This window comes from Oreochromis aureus, linkage group 19, assembly GCF_013358895.1.
Source record: "Oreochromis aureus strain Israel breed Guangdong linkage group 19, ZZ_aureus, whole genome shotgun sequence".
NCBI classification, from domain to species: domain Eukaryota; kingdom Metazoa; phylum Chordata; class Actinopteri; order Cichliformes; family Cichlidae; genus Oreochromis; species Oreochromis aureus.
In genome coordinates, this window is record NC_052960.1 from 16,400,908 (window position 1) to 16,419,787 (window position 18,880).

General features: G+C 38.5%; 2 protein-coding genes and 1 long non-coding RNA gene across 4 annotated transcripts; 2 read left to right on the top strand and 1 right to left on the bottom strand.

Moving 5' to 3' along the window:
* The first annotated feature begins 3,038 nt into the window (after positions 1-3,038).
* On the top strand, positions 3,039-4,783 carry LOC116334761 (procathepsin L-like). The gene is made up of 7 exons (XM_031758288.1): positions 3,039-3,138; positions 3,325-3,467; positions 3,605-3,802; positions 3,881-4,072; positions 4,204-4,366; positions 4,474-4,576; positions 4,777-4,783. The coding sequence occupies exons 1-7, from the start codon at positions 3,039-3,041 to the stop codon at positions 4,781-4,783; spliced, it is 906 nt and encodes a 301-aa protein (XP_031614148.1).
* Positions 4,784-8,616: 3,833 nt separating this feature from the next.
* LOC116334818 (procathepsin L-like) lies at positions 8,617-11,183 on the bottom strand. The gene is made up of 8 exons (XM_031758361.2): positions 11,099-11,183; positions 10,718-10,822; positions 10,324-10,466; positions 9,972-10,169; positions 9,695-9,886; positions 9,207-9,369; positions 8,988-9,093; positions 8,617-8,814 (listed from the first exon to the last, which is right to left on the bottom strand). The coding sequence occupies exons 2-8, from the start codon at positions 10,815-10,817 to the stop codon at positions 8,715-8,717; spliced, it is 1,002 nt and encodes a 333-aa protein (XP_031614221.2). The 5' UTR covers positions 10,818-10,822; positions 11,099-11,183; the 3' UTR covers positions 8,617-8,714.
* Positions 11,184-15,695: 4,512 nt separating this feature from the next.
* LOC120434760 lies at positions 15,696-17,262 on the top strand. 2 transcript variants are annotated; one of them, XR_005609335.1, is made up of 3 exons: positions 15,696-15,799; positions 16,009-16,113; positions 16,453-17,262. It is a non-coding gene; the product is annotated as an uncharacterized LOC120434760 (long non-coding RNA). The 2 variants fall into 2 exon arrangements; XR_005609336.1 differs by having other exon boundaries at positions 16,009-16,108.
* The last annotated feature ends 1,618 nt before the right edge of the window (positions 17,263-18,880 follow it).

Sequence of the window (18,880 nt, forward strand, 5' to 3'; positions counted from 1 at the left end):
AATAATTCAGCATTCAGCTGTGATAATAGAGGCCAAGTTACGCAGGTCAGTCACTTTTGATGAAGAATATGAATTTAACAAAGAAGTCGATAAAGTAGATGGAAACTACAGGGTTTTGAGCTGTTATACTACATTATGGCAGTACTAGTTATCACTCCACCTTGAGGCATTACCTCTGGACTAGGACAAAAAAATTGCACAGCCCGCCATGATCAGTCAAAACAGCGTAGACTATCCAGTTATGTTCACATAGTTGTGCAATTACTCAAAGCAATAATGAAGTTGAGTAGCTCATTCAAAAAAAGGAAATTGAATAATTAGTCACATAGTTACATTATTTTCTGTTTAAAATATGCAATACGCTTTTACAACACAAAGATTGCCGCCTTACAATAGTAGTTTCTTCAGTAAGTCACTCTTCTCTACTACTATACCAGGAAAGCTATCGTTATCCAAAACCACAAGTAACATAGAATGTGCCATAATATGTTGCATAGTCTTTTCCCTCCACTTCTACCTGAACAATCTTGCTTGATTCAACAGATAGTGAAATGTGTTGATGTCAATTAATGATGTTATTCCCTAACAAACACAAAAACTACATCCTTCAAGCTTGAGTCCTGTAAAAGAGGCCTGGGAGCTTGAAGGTCCTGCAAAGGATCTTAGCTGTTCCCAGGATTGCGCGCTTCTGGACAGAGATCTCATATGTCATTCCTGATATCTGCTGGAGCCACTTGCTCAGTTTGAGGGTCACTACCCTGAGTGTCCACGTATCACTGGGACCATTGTTCAATTTGTCTTCCATATCTTCTCTAGCTCTTTTCTCAGCCTTGTTGTTGCTATCACTTGGTATTGCTACATCTACCACTGCATCTTTCTTCCTCTGCTATTCAACCATGACTATGTCTGATTGGTCAGTTAACACCATCTTGTCTGTCTGTATCTGGAAGTCTCACAGGATCTTAGCCTGGTCATTCTCAACCACCTTTGGGGACATAGCCCACTTTGTCCTTGGGGCTTCCAGGCCATACTCAGCACAGAGTATGTTCCTGAGTATACACAGAGTGTTCCTCTATACTAAGCCAGCATTCCATGCATGGCCTGCCAGCATCTTGTACCCTGCTGTTATGTGCTGATTTGTCTCAGGAGAATCTCTAAACAGCCTGCACCTGGGTTCTTGTATGGTGTGCTAGACCCCACCCTTTATCAACCTTGTGCTTAGTGCTTGTTCCTGTGCTTCCATGATTAGTGCATCTGTGCTGTAATTCAGTCCAGCTTTGTCTAGTCATTGGTTGGATTTTTCATTATCACCAACTTCTTCTATCTGCTGGTACCACATGCCATACATGGGCCTGTCCTTCCATCATGATTCCTCTTCTTGCTGTTCTTTTTTCTTGGGTTTCTGCTACCTGAGGTATTTACTAAGCACATGATCAGCTGTGGCTGTCTTTCTGATGTACTAATGGATGTTATACCTTTGTGTTATATTATTGTTTCATCCTGGATACTGGCACTGAAAGTCACTAGTCTTCTTCCTCCTTCCCTTCATTTACTGTAACATAGAGTCTCAGTTTCAGGATGCTAAGGAGGTTTCTTGTCTTGATGGCAGTACTTCCATCTCCTTCTCTGGTCCCGGCACTGATGACTCGGTGGATGTACATATTGATTGTTGTTCTTTGTCTTTAACTGACTCCTCTGTACTTGCCTTATACTCTTCAGGTATTTATCTGACTCATCAAGGAGAGTGATGAGTCTGCATACAGATGTGGGTTTGAACAGCTGGCCCTATGGGCCAGTCAGAACAACCTACAGCTGAATATGCTCAAAACTGTAGAGATGACAGTGGACTTCAGGAGGAGCCCCTCTCCACTATCCCCCCTCACCTTACTCAATGGCACTGTGTCTGCTGTGGAAACCTTTGGGTTTCTGGAATCCACAATCTGCCAGGATCTGAAATAGGACCCAATATACACACTATCATCAAAAAGGCCCAGCAGAGGATCTACTTGTGTGCATCCACTCAAGAAGTTGAGCCACACAAACAGTGTGTGGCTCAACTTCCTGTTGAAAAAGAACTAATGTCTGAGAGATAAGCATTGAGAAAGAAAGTGGTTCTGCGGAGACTCCTGTATACAAGGACCAGAGTTCTGTGCCCCTGTTTCCAGACATATGTCAAAGAATTATATTTTCAAAGTAAACATAGGCTCACACAGTACTGTATAATGGCAAATCTGAAGTCTGTAAAAAGCAGTCCAACAGCAACAGGGGACTAACCACATTGCAAACATGATAGAAATTAGCTTTGAAAGCCACATAAGTGCAAAGTGTCCACATTATCATCACATGGCTCAACTCATATTCAACTCATATTCAAGTGTTTCTCCATTCAGTGCTTCCCCAAATCAGCAACTACTTGACCTCAACTTCAGTAAACAACTGCTAGATGTGTAAAAAGCCAAGCATTCAGTGAAATCTCTAAAAGCTCTGTGACACATGATCAAATCCTACAAATAAAACTGCAGATTCATTCATTGTCCTCAAAAATATTTCACCTCTGAACAAATGACTCATGATACTTAAATTCACTGTTTTTGCTGACACTGCATAAAATGTTTCATTAAAAGTGGTGTCATTCAAATCTCCTCCTAACATATAACTCCACCTTTTTCCATTTCTGACATTTTCTCGTTGTTAATAAACTACTGATAGTCACCAGACCGGAGTGAAGCAATCATAACTACAGTCAGCTATATCAGAACTCTTCTCTGACATAGACATATATCACAGATAGGTATCATGTGTTATACCTGAGTCTTTGTGACAGACGCAGATACTGAGACAGGTAAGTAGCTACAGACAACCCAACACAGAGACAGGTGTAAATGCAACGAACTCAAAGAAACTGGGATGGAGAGCAGCGACTGTGGTTGTGGGAAAGTGACATCCAAAGACAGAAGCATTTTAAAGCTGATGTGAAAAATATCAGAATCGATCTCCTGCAAGTCAAAAAAGATCTTTTCTTTTTGTATTCAGTCAAGATGAAATTGCTGCTTGTTGTTGCTGCTGTTCTGGCTGTATCCAGCTGTGCCAGCATCTCTCTGGAAGATCTGGAGTTTCATGCCTGGAAACTCAAAATTGGTTAGATGGTAGACTCTTTCTTTCCTCTATTATTTTCACATTTTCTCAAATGTTGATGATTATGTGTTGTGGAAAATCTCTTACTTGAAATGTCTTTATTCATATTTATTGATATTTTTATTTAACAAATGTCCATGGTTCATTTTAATCTGTCCTTCTTTTGATGATTTCCCTTTCAACTGGCAGAAAAATCCTATGCCTCTCCATCAGAGAAGGCTCAAAGGAAGCAGATCTGGCTCAACAACCGCAAACTTGTGCTAATTCACAATGCTTTGGCAGACCAGGGTTTGAAGTCCTACTGCCTTGGGATGACCCAGTTTGCTGATATGGTATGTGCGGAAAAAGATCATTCAGGTGTTCCTCTTAACCATTTCAATTGTTATCAGTATGTTTATTTGAAATTGCTAAAACAACATTGTCAAAAACAACATCAAAAACTTAAAACATTTATTTTATTCCACTTCAGGAAAATCAAGAGTACAAAAAGCTGATTTCCCAGGGCTGCCTTGGCTCCTTCAATGATTCTCTGCCTCGACGTGGCTCTACCTTCAATCGGCTGCCTAAAGGTACAGTCCTGCCCAAAACTGTTGACTGGAGGGATAAGGGATACGTTACTAAAGTTAAGGATCAGCAGCAGTGTGGCTCCTGCTGTGCCTTCAGTGCAGTAAGTACATATAACTGTATTTTTGTAACATGGAAAATTTTGTTCAACTGTTGGTTTAAAATTGACTCCTCCTTGCAGACTGGTGCACTGGAGGGTCAGCACTTCAAGAAGACAGGAAAGTTGGTGCCTCTAAGTGAGCAGCAGTTGGTCGACTGCTCTTGTAAATTTCGCAACCATGGCTGCAATGGAGACTTGATGAACTGGGCCTTTCAGTACATCAGAGACAATGGAGGAGTTGACACTGAGAAGTCCTACCATTATGAGGCTAAAGTAATATGTCAAAAACATATCACACCTGATTTCTTGTTGATGTAAATCATAATTTGAAAGTCAGGTAATATAATTGTGATTATCCCTTCATAATATGTCAGTACAGTAAAGTGACATTTTCTCTCAATTAGGATGGACAATGCCGTTACAGGTCTAATTCTATTGGTGCCAAATGCAATGGTTATGTTAATGTAAGTCCATTTGAAGAAGCCCTCAAGGAAGCCGTGGCTACTATTGGACCAATATCTGTGGCCATTGATGTTTCTCATAAGTCGCTTCAGCTCTATGAATCAGGTGCAGACATTGAAATACTTTGTTGAAAATGCCTACAAAAATAACTTCAAATAGAAAGAGAAATGTGTTTTATTAGGGTTTTTATACTTGGTCTGTTGTTTTTCCAGGAGTGTATGATGAACACAGGTGCAGCAACATACACTTGAACCATGCTGTGCTGGCTGTGGGTTATGGCACTGAGAATGGACATGATTACTGGCTGGAAAAGAAAACATCCACATGTGATGGTCATATTAATTCATGTGCTTTTAACATTTAACTTCTTTTAACATTTATTGAGTGGTGATATGAAGCTACATAAAGACACTGTATTTATGGCTTCATAGTCAGAACATTATATCTCTATTAAACTATTAGTGTGAACAAAACTCATTCTTAGCTGCTAAATGTTGTTAATGTGTTTCTTTCTGTAGTTGAAGTCTTCATTGGGGAGACAAGGGATACATTAAGATGACCAGGAACAAAGACAACCAGTGTGGGATTGCTACTGCAGCAAGCTACACTCTGGTCTGAAGAGGTGAAAGCAAACTCATCTGCATCTTTTTTCTTCTGCTTTGACCAAAATGTGTTTAAAATGCCATTTTAACATAATAAACTTCTGCACATTTAAAATATGTGTGCATTCCACAGTTTAATCACTGTGTTTTTATTTAAAAAAATAATTAAATTCACCACATTATATAAGACAGTACCATCTTGTTCATGGTGTTAAGCGTCTCTTTTACAAGGTTAATAACGAATGGAATAACTTTATACAGACTATAACATATTTCCTTGTGTGTTTTCACTGTTGGTTTAATAACCATGAGGTGGTTTTAGCATTAGAAACTGGTCTTTTAATCAATCCACTGTTAAACAGACAGATATTCAGCACCTGTTGAGATGCATTTCTATCTTGTTTTCTGCAGATTTTCTGCAGACAGGCATTTATAGTTTTAATTTGGTCAACATTTATGAGTATCCAATATTTTTATTAATTTAAAATTAATAAACATTAACAGTCTGTAGAATGTCAAAGATAAATTATTACGAGTCCTTTTCACATAGATTGGTGGACTGTATTTATTTATTTCTGGTTTTGAAATATTTTAAAAAAAAGACTATCAATGATTCATTTGTGAAATTCATGAACATACTAACATGAAATTTAAAAAAATATTTACTGTTGTGAAACTTGATGTAAAATGCTAGTAAAACAAAACCTTTCATATAAAATGCAATTATGACAACAAAGATGGAAACCATTGGAGATAAACTTGCTGTCATGTCCGGGTTTAAATTTAAAAGCAGACAAATTTTACCTTTTCAATTCCTTCATTGAAGTACTTTATTATGGTGGATGAAATCCACTGGTTTGTGTATGATTACATGCCCAGTAGGAAAAAGACCAGAGTTGAAACAGATCATTTGAACAAGAAAAAGTACTTTAAAAGTACAAAAACATTGTTGCTAAGCTTGAAACTGGAATAACTTTTTCTTGCCACTATTTGAGCTCAGCTTGTGTTGCATGATTTGGAGATAAAATTTGGCTAAGGGCATCGCTTTTCATGGCATTAACTTTTGATATACTGTCACATTTGCTTACATTGGTTTTGACACTGCTGATAGCCACACCACTTTTCTTCATTTGGTTCCCTCACTAACCTTTCTTTCTTTCTGTCTTTCTTTTGTGAAAACACATGACTCTGACTTCACATCAACAGTCACCCTGACTGAATAAATTAGCTGTGCTGTAAAGAGCAGTCCTGCTGAGGTTGGACTAAACCATTTTGTTTCATAAGTGGTAAAAGTGGCATCGAAGAGCCTATGGTATTCTTCTGGAAATTTTAGTCACCCAACTGATTCATTCAGGCAATTTCAGGTTACTCGGAAACAAATAAAACACACACACAGACACCAAAACAAACTTTTCATTCGAGTCTTGCCAGGGCCCCTCCTGCCACTGAAGTCCTGGGTTGTCAGTTCTACTTTCCCCAATTACAACCTCTGACAGCGAGTCTGAGAAATAGTTTCTTCCCAGAAGAACCCTTAACTTCTGTCACCATCTTATGGCCTTGCCTAGACACTCCTCTCTGCACGTACACCATGTTTGACATGTATGGCATAGCATATGTACATACCATTAGTGCACTGAACTGTCCAGGAAAACACAAAATTATTCCACCTCACTTTGGTTTACCATGCATTTTACAATGTGAAAAGCATAACATGATTGGATAATTTTTTTTAAAAAAGAGCATCTCAGAGAGGCAGAGTTTTTTTTAGGTAAAGATGGGAAGAAGGTGAACAATATACAAAATTGAGGAAAATTGCACAATTAGGCAGAATCTCAGCATCTAAAGTGCATAATATCATCAAAAGATTCAGAGAATCTGGAGAAATCTCTGGTGCAAGGAACAAGGGCAAAATCAATATTAGATGCCTGTGATCTACTTGCTCTTGGGTGGTACTGCAATGAAAACAAGCACATACTGAAAGAAGCTCTTTGAAATCAGTCATTTGTATACTTTTCTCTGGTGATGGGATGGGATTAACTGGTTTGTTATTCAAGATTACATTTATGTATTCTTACATGGAAAGGGAGAAAGTAAGAAAGAAAGAAAGAGAGGGAGAAAAGAGAAAGAGAGGGAAGAAAAACAGAGGGGAAGAGGGAGAGTGAGAAAAGGCACTTAAAAAATCACCTACATCACCTGTTGAGAGTAGAAAAAAAACAACAGAAGAGAAAACAAGCAAAAAAGAGAGCAACATAACAAGCACAACACCATCGCAATAATCTAGATAACAGTAAATAACAGTAGATACTAAATATTGAATGTTATTGTGCAGCACGCAAGATCGGCACCGAGCTTTGAGGCAGCAGCCAAAAAAAGTGTAGTTTGTGTCTGTGAACACCCGTGTGTCCACCTGTGTGCACACCTGTGTGGATGAGCGCACTTGTATTCAAAAGGTTTCTCCATGTAACGATCTGCTAGAGGGTGTGGGTAGCATTAGCCCCATCCCCCAGGCAATGAAGCAGGCATGGAGGAATCCGAGCCCCAGACATCCAGAGGCCCCAGAGTGCAATAGCCCAAGGAGGACTATTGGAGGGGCAACCGTGCCACCCTCCTGGGAAGAGCTGAGGAGAGCCCCAGACAAGGGGTCACCCAGCAGCCACGGAGCAGAAGCCAGAGGGGGCTGCAGTGACCTTCTCGCGGGCTCTGCCGGCAGCCAGCTGTGCCAGAGTGGACCAAGCCAGAGGCCCAAGGGCCCCCCACCCCTCCAAGCAGCCACTGGGAGTGAGCTGGTGCATACCTGAGCGCCCAGCCGACACACCGACATCTGAGGGCATCAGCCACTGGTAGGGAGTGTGGTGGGGGAAGATAGTCCTCCATACCTTGGAGGTCCTCAGATGTTCCCAGAGAGGTGGAATCTACGACCTGACCTGACATATAGACACAGGCATATAGGCACACACCAACACAAACATGCATACATAGACAAATACTCGGCATTCACCCAATGTGGAGACAGACACAAAAAGACACTGTACACACAATACACACAGAGTGCTGTATCAAAGCATATTAATGGAAAGTTGAGTTGAAGGGAAAAAATATGGCAGGAAAAGCGTGCAAGGAACAGGGATGACCAGATTGTTAGCAAGAAGTGGACTGAGGCTGGTGTGACAGCATCAAGAGCCACCACATGCAGATAACATCAGGAAGGGGGTACAACTGTCACATTCTTAATTTCAAACCACTTCAGAACCAGAGACAGAAATATCTTACATGAACTTTGGAGGAAAATAATTGACTATTACCCAATGGTCCAAAGTCCTCTTTTCAGATTAAAGTAAATTTTGCATTTCACAAATCATGGTCCTGGCATCTGGAGGATGAATGGAGAAGCGCAGAAGCCCCAACTGTGTACTGATTTTTCAGATGTTGTGCACTGTTGTCTTGTAAGCTGCTTTCTGATTGACCTTAGGATAGTATTTAATATTTTAGACATTTCTTAATGGAACAAAAAATGTGTATGAAAAAAGAAGTCTAATCAGTGATTCAGATTTATTCTCTGGGAGAAAATTTGCAGAAAAGTGGACAGAAATGGATCACACAGGTGCAGAATATCTCTGTCTGGATAATACTTTCTAATACTAAAACCACTGCATGGTTATTGAGCTATGCACTACCAAGAGAGTTAAAACACATAAGGAAATGTATTCAGTATTTATAAAATTATTCTATGAATTACCGAAAAAAATGCACACATATTTTTAAATGCTCAGAAATTTATTATGTTTCAATGGCACTTTAAACACATTTTGGTCAAAGCAGAAGAAAAAAGATGTAGATGAGTTTCCATCTCTTCAGACCAGAGGGTAGCTTGCTGCAGTAGCAATCCCACACTGGTTGCCTTTGTTCCTGGTCATCTTAATGTATCCCTTGTCTCCCCATTGAAGACCCCAGCTACAGAAAGAAACACATTAGCAACATTTGGCAGGTACAAGTTCAATAGCATGTAGAGACATAATGATCTGATTGTGAAGCCATAAAAGATGCATTTGTGCAGTTGTCTATCACCACTCAATAAATGTTAAAGCACACGAATGAAAAAATGACCATCATATGCGGGTATTTACCTGTTCTTGATCAGCCAGTAGTCATGTCCACCTTCAGTACCATAACCCACAACCAGCATAGCATGGGTCACGTGTTTTTTGTTGCACCTGTGCTCATCATACACCCCTAGAAATACATGTCAGTCAGACTGAGAAGTACAAAAAGAAACACTTTCTATTTCTTTTTCTTTTAGAAGATATTTTGTTGGCAGTTTTCACACAGAGTGTCAATGTCTGCACCTGATTGGTAGAGTTGGAAGGACTCATGAGAAGCATCCACGGCTATAGATATCGGTCCAATGGTGGCCACTGCCTGCTTCAGGGCAGCTTCATCCGGACTCACATCAACATAACCATTGCATATGGCACCAACAGAATTGGGGTTGTAATGGCATAGTCCATCCTTATTGAGAGAAAATATATCATAATTCATTGCAAGTTTTTTTTTTTACTGCAGAATATTTACAAAGTACTATGTTGTTAAGAAAGTAACTTTCAATGTGGGCTATACAGGACTTGGAGCTATTACATATTTTCGCAATACTATACACCACTTCATACACTTTTGTGATTAATAACACTTTCTAAATAAGCTGAGCTGCAGCTCCAACTTTGATATCTAGGAAGAGATAGGAAGGTCTAGTGATAAACACGTGATACTGTAAATCCAAGTATTGTTAACAAGAAATGTGTTCTGACATGTTTTTGAAATATTGCTGTCTATTTACCTTGGCCTTATAATGGTATGAATCCTCAGTGTCAAGACCTCCATTGTATCTGATGTACTGAAAGGCCGGGTTCATCAAGCCTCCATTGCAGCCATGGTTGCCAAAGCTGCGAGAGCAGTCGACTAACTGCTGCTCACTCAGAGACACCAGCTTTCCTGTCTTCCTGAAGTGCTGACCCTCCAGTGCACCAGTCTGCAACAAGGATGAGTCCATTTTAAACCAAAGGTTGAACAAAATTTTCCACGTTACAAAAACACAATAATTTATATGCACTTACTGCACTGAAAGCCCAGCAGGAGCCACACTCTTTCTGATGCTTGACTTTAGTGACATATCCCTGTTTCCTCCAGTCCACAGTTTTGGGCAATTTAGTACCTTTAGGCAGCCGATTGAAGGTAGAGCCACGGCGAGGCAGAGAGGCATTGAAGGAGCCAAGGCAGCCCTGGGAAATCTGCTTTTTGTACTCTTGATTTTCCTGTTAAGGAACATATGGGTTTCTTTATTTTGTTTGATTCTTTTGTTTGTTTGTTTTATTCCAAATGCCTTTTTTGCAATTGTAACTGAACATATTAATTATATTTCATATGGTGATAATAAAACCTGATTGACATCTTTTTTTCTGCACATACCATGTCTGCAAAGTAGGTCATTCCAAGGTGGAAGGACTTCAAACCTTGGTCCGCCAAGGCGTTGTGAATTAGCACAAATTTACGGTTGTTGAGCCAGACTTGCTTCCTGTGAGTCTCCTCTGATGGAGAGTCGTAGGATTTTTCTGCCAGTAGAAAAAGGAAATCATCAACAGAAGAACAAATTAAAATGATCCATGGACATTTGTTAATTAAAAATAATCATAAATTATTAATAAATATGAATAAAGACATGTGATCATTAACTATTAAAAATCAGCAGGTAACAGATAGTTACCTACTGATAGCAGTAGGTAGTAGGTAACAGATTTCCTACTAAACATAATCAACAACATCTGGCTGTTAAAAAGAAGAGAGGAAGAGTCTATTGTCTCACTAAACTTGAGCTTCCAGGCGTGAAACTCCATGTCTTCCAGGGAGATGCTGGCACAGCTGGATACAGCCAGAACAGCAGCAACAAGAAGCAGCAACTTCATCTTGACTGAACACAAAGAGAAAATATCTTTTTTGACTTGCATGAAACTAAACAGCTTGTTTTTGATGTTTTTAACATCAGCTTTAAAATGCTTTCTGTCATGATGTTGAATTTCACTTTCCCATTGCCACAGTATGCAGTCTATGTCCTCTTGCTTTTAGTTATTTCATTCATCTTTTCCCCTAAATCTTTTGCTGCATTTTCTTTTCACAGGTACGATACTGAAAAGTGTCTATATGTGTATACAGTTGTCTATATGTTATCTGTGCTGTAGCTACTTACCTGTCTCAGTGTCTGGGTCTGTCCTGAAGACTGAAATATGACCACGTCGGAGGAGTTCTTATGTAGTTCACTACAGCTATGTCAGCTGCTCAGAACAAACAGAAAGAATGTCAAATATGTTTCTGGAGGTGGAGTTATGCATTAAGAAGAGGATCACATGACACCACTGTTTTGAAACATTTTATTCATTAAAAACTAGTAAATTTAAATATCATTGAATCATTCTTTCGAGCTTAAAACTGTTTTGGCAAAATCACTACATTTACACTTTGTGGTATGAATTCACAAAGATGTACAGAGCCTTTAGAAATTTCACTGAATGCTTGGCTTTTCCAACCTCCCACAATTTTTCACTGGAGTAGAGGTCAGGCGGAGAAACATGAAGACAGTCAAGAGTCCTTGGTCTTCATTGTTCTCCAGTAACTTTCTTGAGTTCTGATGTGTTTGGCAACATTGTCCTGTTTGAGTATGACTTGAGCCATGAGTTGAAGTTGGATGATGAGATCCCAGCTTTGTCAAGCTATGTTTGATTATGACAATATGAATTAGTATGCTTAAAAGTTGAAAGTTGGTCAAATATATTGAACATAATACAATTTGAAATCTGCACCACTCAGACATTTCTTTAAAATCCATTTTGGCTTGTTAACACAACAGACATGAGACTCAACCAGTCTTAGGCTCCATTACTATGTTATGATGTTCACATTTGTCAGCCAAATCACCTATTATTTTCCCCCTTCTTTTTCTGTCTACTCACATTTGACAAATGATAAACACTGACAAACCAAGAGGAGACACTGCTTTCAAAAAGTTTTCCAGTTTTCTCATTTGTCCAAGGTTTTCAAGCTGAAGGCCATAGAAGCTGCCAGTGTTTCACACAGAGTCCACATTTCAGAGTTTTTGACCTACAAAACTGTCAAATTTTGGATTATTCATAGTTTCATTATCAAATGAAACTAGTTTAGCTCAGTTTAAATTAGTACAAATAATGAATCCAAGTATATTCATCCAGTGAAATATGTAATATGCGGTCTATAGGAGTCATTAAAAAATTCACTTTGGAGACATGGTGGAGTTATTAATTTTATTTAATTTCAGCCACCAGCCTATTTTGTAACTTGATGCCTCTTGTACTGTTGCAAGCCACTGTAACCACACAGAGACTTGCATAATGCAACCACAATTATGCAACAAAATGGGTTTGAAAGGTTGTGGGAAGATTCTCTCTCATGTTGTTTTACTTACAAGCACCCATTCTGATTGGATGCTTTTTTCAGTAAAAGACACTTTTCACACTTTGTTTCAGCTTGATGTATTGATCTTGCAATGACATGTTCACTTTTGGTCTGTTAATTGTGCTTTATACACAACTGATCCTGTGCAACAAATGTGCATAATTATGATGTCTCTATTCCCTGTTAAATCCAGAATCAAATACAAAATTGTGTTCCTCACACACATGGTCTTGAATAATCAGATCACAGCTTGTTTCAAAGACCTCACAGCAGTGGCAACTAGTGGTTAAAAAAAGGTTGCTGTTTTCTTTTTATTTCTTAAACCTTCTTTTCAAGTTAAACTTGAAACAGCAGACATGGAAAGTAAAAGAAGCCATTTCTCACCAGATATCCAGTTAGCCAACTATGCTTGTCATAAAGCATCCTGGAGAACATCGGCGTATATGCTCTCCCATGATCCATGACTTGCTGCTGAATATTTAAATCTGGTCGGTCTGGTCCAAGCTCTTGCGAGCCTTCCAGCCCCTCTTCCAGCTCCCAGTGTGGATTTGGGAGACACACCCTCTCTACTTTTAAGATTAGTCTTAAAACTTTTGTTTTTGAGAAAGCTTATAGTGAGGGCTGGATCAGATGACTCTGAACTATCCAATAGTTATACCTAGGCTTCCCATGATGAACTGAGCATTTCTTTACTCATCTCTTTCACTCACTACGTGTTTATACACCACTCTGCAATGAATCATTAGTTATTATTAATCTCTGGCTCTCTTCCTCAGTGTGTCTTTTGTTCTGTCATCCTCCCTTACTCCCAACTGGTCATGGCCGATGGCTCCTTTGAAAAGCTGGTGAGGAAGCCAGTGAGGAAAGAAGCTAGCCATATTGCTACCCTTCCCAGAGCATAGCTCTGCTGGAGGTTTCCTCCTGTTAAAAGAGAGTTTTTCCTTCCCACTGTAACCAAGTGCTTGTTTATACAGGATAAATAACTATATGTATATTGTGTATTTGTTGTACAGTGTCCTTGGGTGCTCTGAAAGGCGCTATTTTTAAATAAAATGTATTATTATTATTATTATTATTATTATTATTATTATTAGTAAACTAAAATAGGTTAATTATCTGTGCAATGGTGGGACTTAAAAGCCATTTTCTCGCAATGTTCTTTGATGTTATCAAACACTAAAGTTAGAAATGTCATACAAGGCAGTTTAACAGTCTTGTGGTTATACTTGTTGAGTTAGTAATGCATGAAAACATTGCTTAAAGAAACACAGAGTGGCTTAAGAAAGATGTTTTAGGGGAAACTGGTGTTTCTGGTGTGTTTCTGGGGGGTTTTCTGGCCTGTTTCTAGTTTAAGCAAGGCATTTTGAAAAAGCTGGTGTGTTTGTGGATGATGAAATAAGATTTAAAAATACATATGGGTTTGAAAGGCTGTGGGATTCTTCTGTCTCCTGTTGGTCTAGTTACAGGCACCGTTCTGTTAATACTGCTAATCTCACACTTTTTGTTAGAAAATGACATTTAACGCTTATTTCCTCTCCTGAGAGATAATTTAAAAACCTCTGCTTATTTGAGCAAAGCTTAATGTTTTGATCTTCCAATGACATTTTCACTTTTGTTCTGCTTGTTGTTGGAAACCAGCTGATCCTGTTCAAATATAGTTGTTTAATTCTGATGCCATGTGCTCCTTTATCACAAGGATACACTTTGTCACAAAGGTTCAGCTGAAGATTTGAGGCAAGCAATATTTATAAGCTTTTGAGACACACATCAAATCTGTCATCTAAATGCAGCTTCATAGAAATTCGGCACAACTCATAGAAATTCGAAATAAGGGTAATTTTACTATACAGTGAAGGTCCTACATGTTTAGAGAGCAAACCCCAACAGTCAGATCATCCTCTAGTGGCTGCATCTTTCCATTGAGTTGCAAACCTCAGACAAGCAAAAATCTTTGGGAAAAGTAATGTCTTTCTCTCTGGTTACTCCTGTCTTTGAACAAATGTTTTTCTGTTTTTAACGTTCCTTTCTAAACCACATCTCAGAAGGATAAACAAGGGTTGAAAGGCCATTTTACTTAAAAATACAAGCGTGGAACTAGTGGCATTAACAAAATGGTGCTTGTAAGTAGACCAACAGGAGACAGAATTATCCCACAGCCTTTCAAACCCATAAGTATTTTAAAATTCTATTGCATTAGTAGAAATATACCAGAAAAACACCGGCTTCTTCATAATGACTTGCTTAAACCAGAAACACACCAAGAAAAAAATACACAAAAAATGAAACACACCAGAAACATCTGGCATTTTGAGGAAGCGGGCATTTCTGGTGTTTTTCTCACTAATGAAATAAAAATTTAAAATAGTAGAATGACATTAGTTCTTCACAAGAAAAAAGAAAAAAAGAAAGTCACTCAGATATTTTCATCTATTAATAACTCACCCAGAATATCTACAAGACCATTAGACTTAAGTTTTTGATAACACTAAAGGAAGATTAACAGAAAAAAGCTTTTATGTTACATCATTCGATATTTCTAATTATTATACAGGCTTTTGATTACTTTATTTAAACTCCAAGTGCTCTTTTATCTAAAAATTAATTTTAGGCCAAAGTAAAACAAAATAAAACAAAAATTGTATTTAAATATTTATTACTTTGCAGTAATGTAGTAATGAAGGTATCATAGATGTTTATTAATAGTGGTATACAAACAGTTCATTATTGACTCCACTAATGACCACTAGAAAATGTTGTAGAGACATATGGATAAAGAAAGAGAGGGAACCTACAGAAACTCCTTGTTCATAGGGCCCAGAGTTGTGTGCTGTGCCCCTGTTTCCCAGACATATTAGAAAAGAATGTTTTCACAGTGAACACATATTTATAACCAGTTACTACGTATGTAATGGGCTCCTCCTCAACTATATGGTCTTTGAATTGGGATAAAAAAAAGTTCTCTCTGTATAAAACTGGAGCTTACACAGTGCAATGTCACATTTAAAGTTTGCAGTCAGTATTGATACTCACACTCCAAAAAATGACTTGAGACCAAAGAAGACCAAGCAATGCTAATTGTCATCAGTGTTTCTCCACCTGACCTCAACTCTAGTGAACAACTCTGGGCGGCTTAAAAAGCCAAGTATTCAGTGAAATCTCTAAAAGCTCTGCACAAAATGATCAAATCCTACAAAAAACGGCAAATTGATTCATTGTCCTCAAAATTACTCCTGACACTCCTTAAATTAACTGTTTTTGCAGAAGTTAAATAAACTATTTTCTTAAAACAGTGGACTCATGTAAAAATATAAAGCTCCACCTTTTTCCCTTTCTGTCATTCTTTCACTTTGTTTGAGCTGCTGATCGTCACCAAACTGGAATGAAGCAATCATAACTGTAGTCAGCCGTATAAGAACTGTGTCTCTCTGACACAGACCTGCATCACTCACAGCCACTGAGACAGGTAAGTAGTTGAAACACAGATAATTCTACACACACAGGTGTAAATACAACAAACTTAAAGAAACTTGGATATAAAGCGCCTACTGTGGTAATGGGAAAGAAACATCCAACATCATGACATGAAGCATTTTAAAGCTGACATGAAAAACATCTTTGCTTTGTTTTCTTTTAAGTCAGAAAAGATCTTCTAATTTATCTGTTTGTGTTCAGTCAAGATGAAGTTGCTGCTTGTTGTTGCTGCTGTTCTGGCTGTATCCAGCAGTGCCAGCATCTCTCTGGACGATCTGGACTTTCATACCTGGAAACCCAGGTTTGGTGAGAGAGTGGACTTTTTCTCTCTTCTTTTATTTTAGCTTTTTGTCAGAATGTGTTGATATTGTTTTGTGGAAAATTTCGTACCTGAATTTTTTTTAATCCATATTTAATATGATTTTTATTTAATAAATTTTAATTGATCATTTTCCTTTCTTTGTATTTAATTATTTATTTTTTTCAATTGGCAGAAAAATCCTATGCCTCAGAGAGGAGGCCATGTAATGTTTTTCACATTAGAAACATTGGTCTGTTGTGCAATCCACTATTATGCAGACAGAGATATTACGCACCCATGGGATGCATTTTAATATTGTTCTCTGCTGGTTTTGTTTTCCACAGAGAATTGAGCCAACTGACTCATTAATCCCTGGCTTCACCTTAGGAGCTCTGTTTTTAAGGAGACCTGTTTTTGTTTCACTTTTTGTTGTTTTACTTTTTTATTCCTTTTTGGAATAAATGTAGCCAGGTGGAAGATCAATATTATGGGACATACCACTGGAGGGCGCTGTTTCTTTTGGGGTACCTCTTGGAGCGCAAGGGATGATGGGGATCGGAGACATTCACAGAAGTGCTAGCTTGCATTGGTGTTATGTCGGTGTGCAATGCCGTTTTTCGCTGCGTGGTCTGTTTTAAATGCAAAGTGTGGAACAGTTAAGACACCAGGAGTTGCTGCAACCAACTTCACCGTTCATCTCAGAGGGATCTGTATTCCGTTTTCTGCTGGATTAATGCACTGTATGTATTTGAGTTCACACTCGTATTATAATATCTCTGTGGGTAAGAGAGAAAATGTACCTTGTTAACTGTTTAATCTTGGCTCTGTGTCTTAGCAGGAGAAGCCACTACAGTTATTTTTGCACTGCTAAGTTTGTTGTATTTCTGTATGGGTTTATGTCAGTCACAAATTGACGCTAGACATCCCTGAGTTCCAGACGCTGATAAAGTTGGGGAAATAACCTGCAGTAGCAGTAGGTTACCAGTGCACAAAGCTGTTACTGGATAAGAACTGTCTGTAACAATTTTATTTCTTTATTTTTACAACCTTTTTTTATTTTCTTCTGAGCACTTACTTTATCATTCAGATTAAAAGAACCCCAAAGATAATCTGTGTTCTGGGCTGGTTAATTTAGCCAGGCTACATAAAAGTTAGCACAAGACAGTCATGTGAGACAATTTTTCATTTTTTTAGATGGCAGACTCTTACTTTGACAGTTTTTCCAATCAGGTCAGCATTTATATAAATTCAAATTTTAATTGATTTGAAATTAAAAAATATTAACTGACCCTCAAGAAAAATAAAGTCAATTATTAGTAGTTCTTGTCACATAGATCGATGGACTGTATTTATGTCAGTGGCGGCTCATCAATAAAGCACCAAGGTACTTGCCCTGTGAAAATATTGCGAGGAAAAAAATCCATCAATTAATTACAAAAGTACAACATTACAAATAAGTAAAGTTTGCTCATGTCTGTCAGAATCCATTTTGTGCTAAAATGTCATTGAATTATGCATGAAATTGTTGTAAATAATATTATCCTTCTGTGTATGGATGCTGGCCAAATCAGAGTGTATGGACAGACCAAAGGTTTTTCAGTGACTAGTGGCAAAGGTTCAATCTGAGCTGATTGGACAATACAACATCATTCACGCATCGTCACAGCACAGGCACTTTGTCTAGCTGAACGAGAACAGGCACTCGCTCATTAGCTAGCAGTTGACTTTGAATGGTGACTTCAAGTACTGCTGAAACAGTAAAGTTAAATTCAGTTGTGTATTTACAGCAAAATCCATTTTTAAGACAGTTGATCGAAGGAAAGAAAAGAATCAAAGCATTTGGATTTGACTGCCTGGAATTAAATATCCAGCAACAGTCCACAGATTGTGGGAGAGTATGTACACAGACCTTCTCCAGCACACTATAGTACAAGTGGAGTAAGCTAACTGGATGTGGGTGAGAAATGCCTTCTTTTGCTTTCACTGTCTTCTGTTTCAACATCTGTGGTACGAACATGTTACCAAAACGTACTACACTTTTAAGTAGTATTTTTATTTTTCACAGCCTACAATGACGGTACTGCAAGTACGCTGTATATTGTTACGAAATCATTTTCACCCTGGTTCTTTTGATTCCTCGGGTATCCAGAGACGGCACCGGAACTCAGTAGTCATTTCACAAAACCTTTATTCATCTTCATTTATCTTCATTTAAGCATGCATCTTCTAGAAGGGGAGATGTGCAAGGCCGGTGTCCCTCTGCAGATCTTCCACCTCTTTGTTAGTTACAGCCAGCTTTATAGAAGTGACCCCATCATAAAACCCCCATGGTGTGCTGCAAACTCTGTGTCTGTGTGTATGCACGAGCACGTGAGTGCCTGTGTGTGCGCGTACCCGTGTGTATGTGGGTGTGGGTGTGTCGTAACAGCTAAAGCACTGTGTGTGTCTCTGTGTACGTGACTTCCTGCCAGTCATAAAAGTAATCCCCTCACCCAAGCTACACCAAATTCCTTTAGACCACATACAAAACAGAGTTAACAAACTGCAAACACTGAAACCCCCACCCAGGTATCCCCTGGGGAATTTCCACTCAACATTAACCTCTCTTTGTCTCAATTTCACAGTTCAAACTGGGGGAGGGTCTCCTAGAAATCTACTCCTAAGTTTATGACACACTCAGGCCTTTATTACATCCAGGGCAGTGTCAGTGTCTCTACAATAATTCTACATCCTATCTAACACATTTCTAAACTCTAAAATAGGCTAAACATA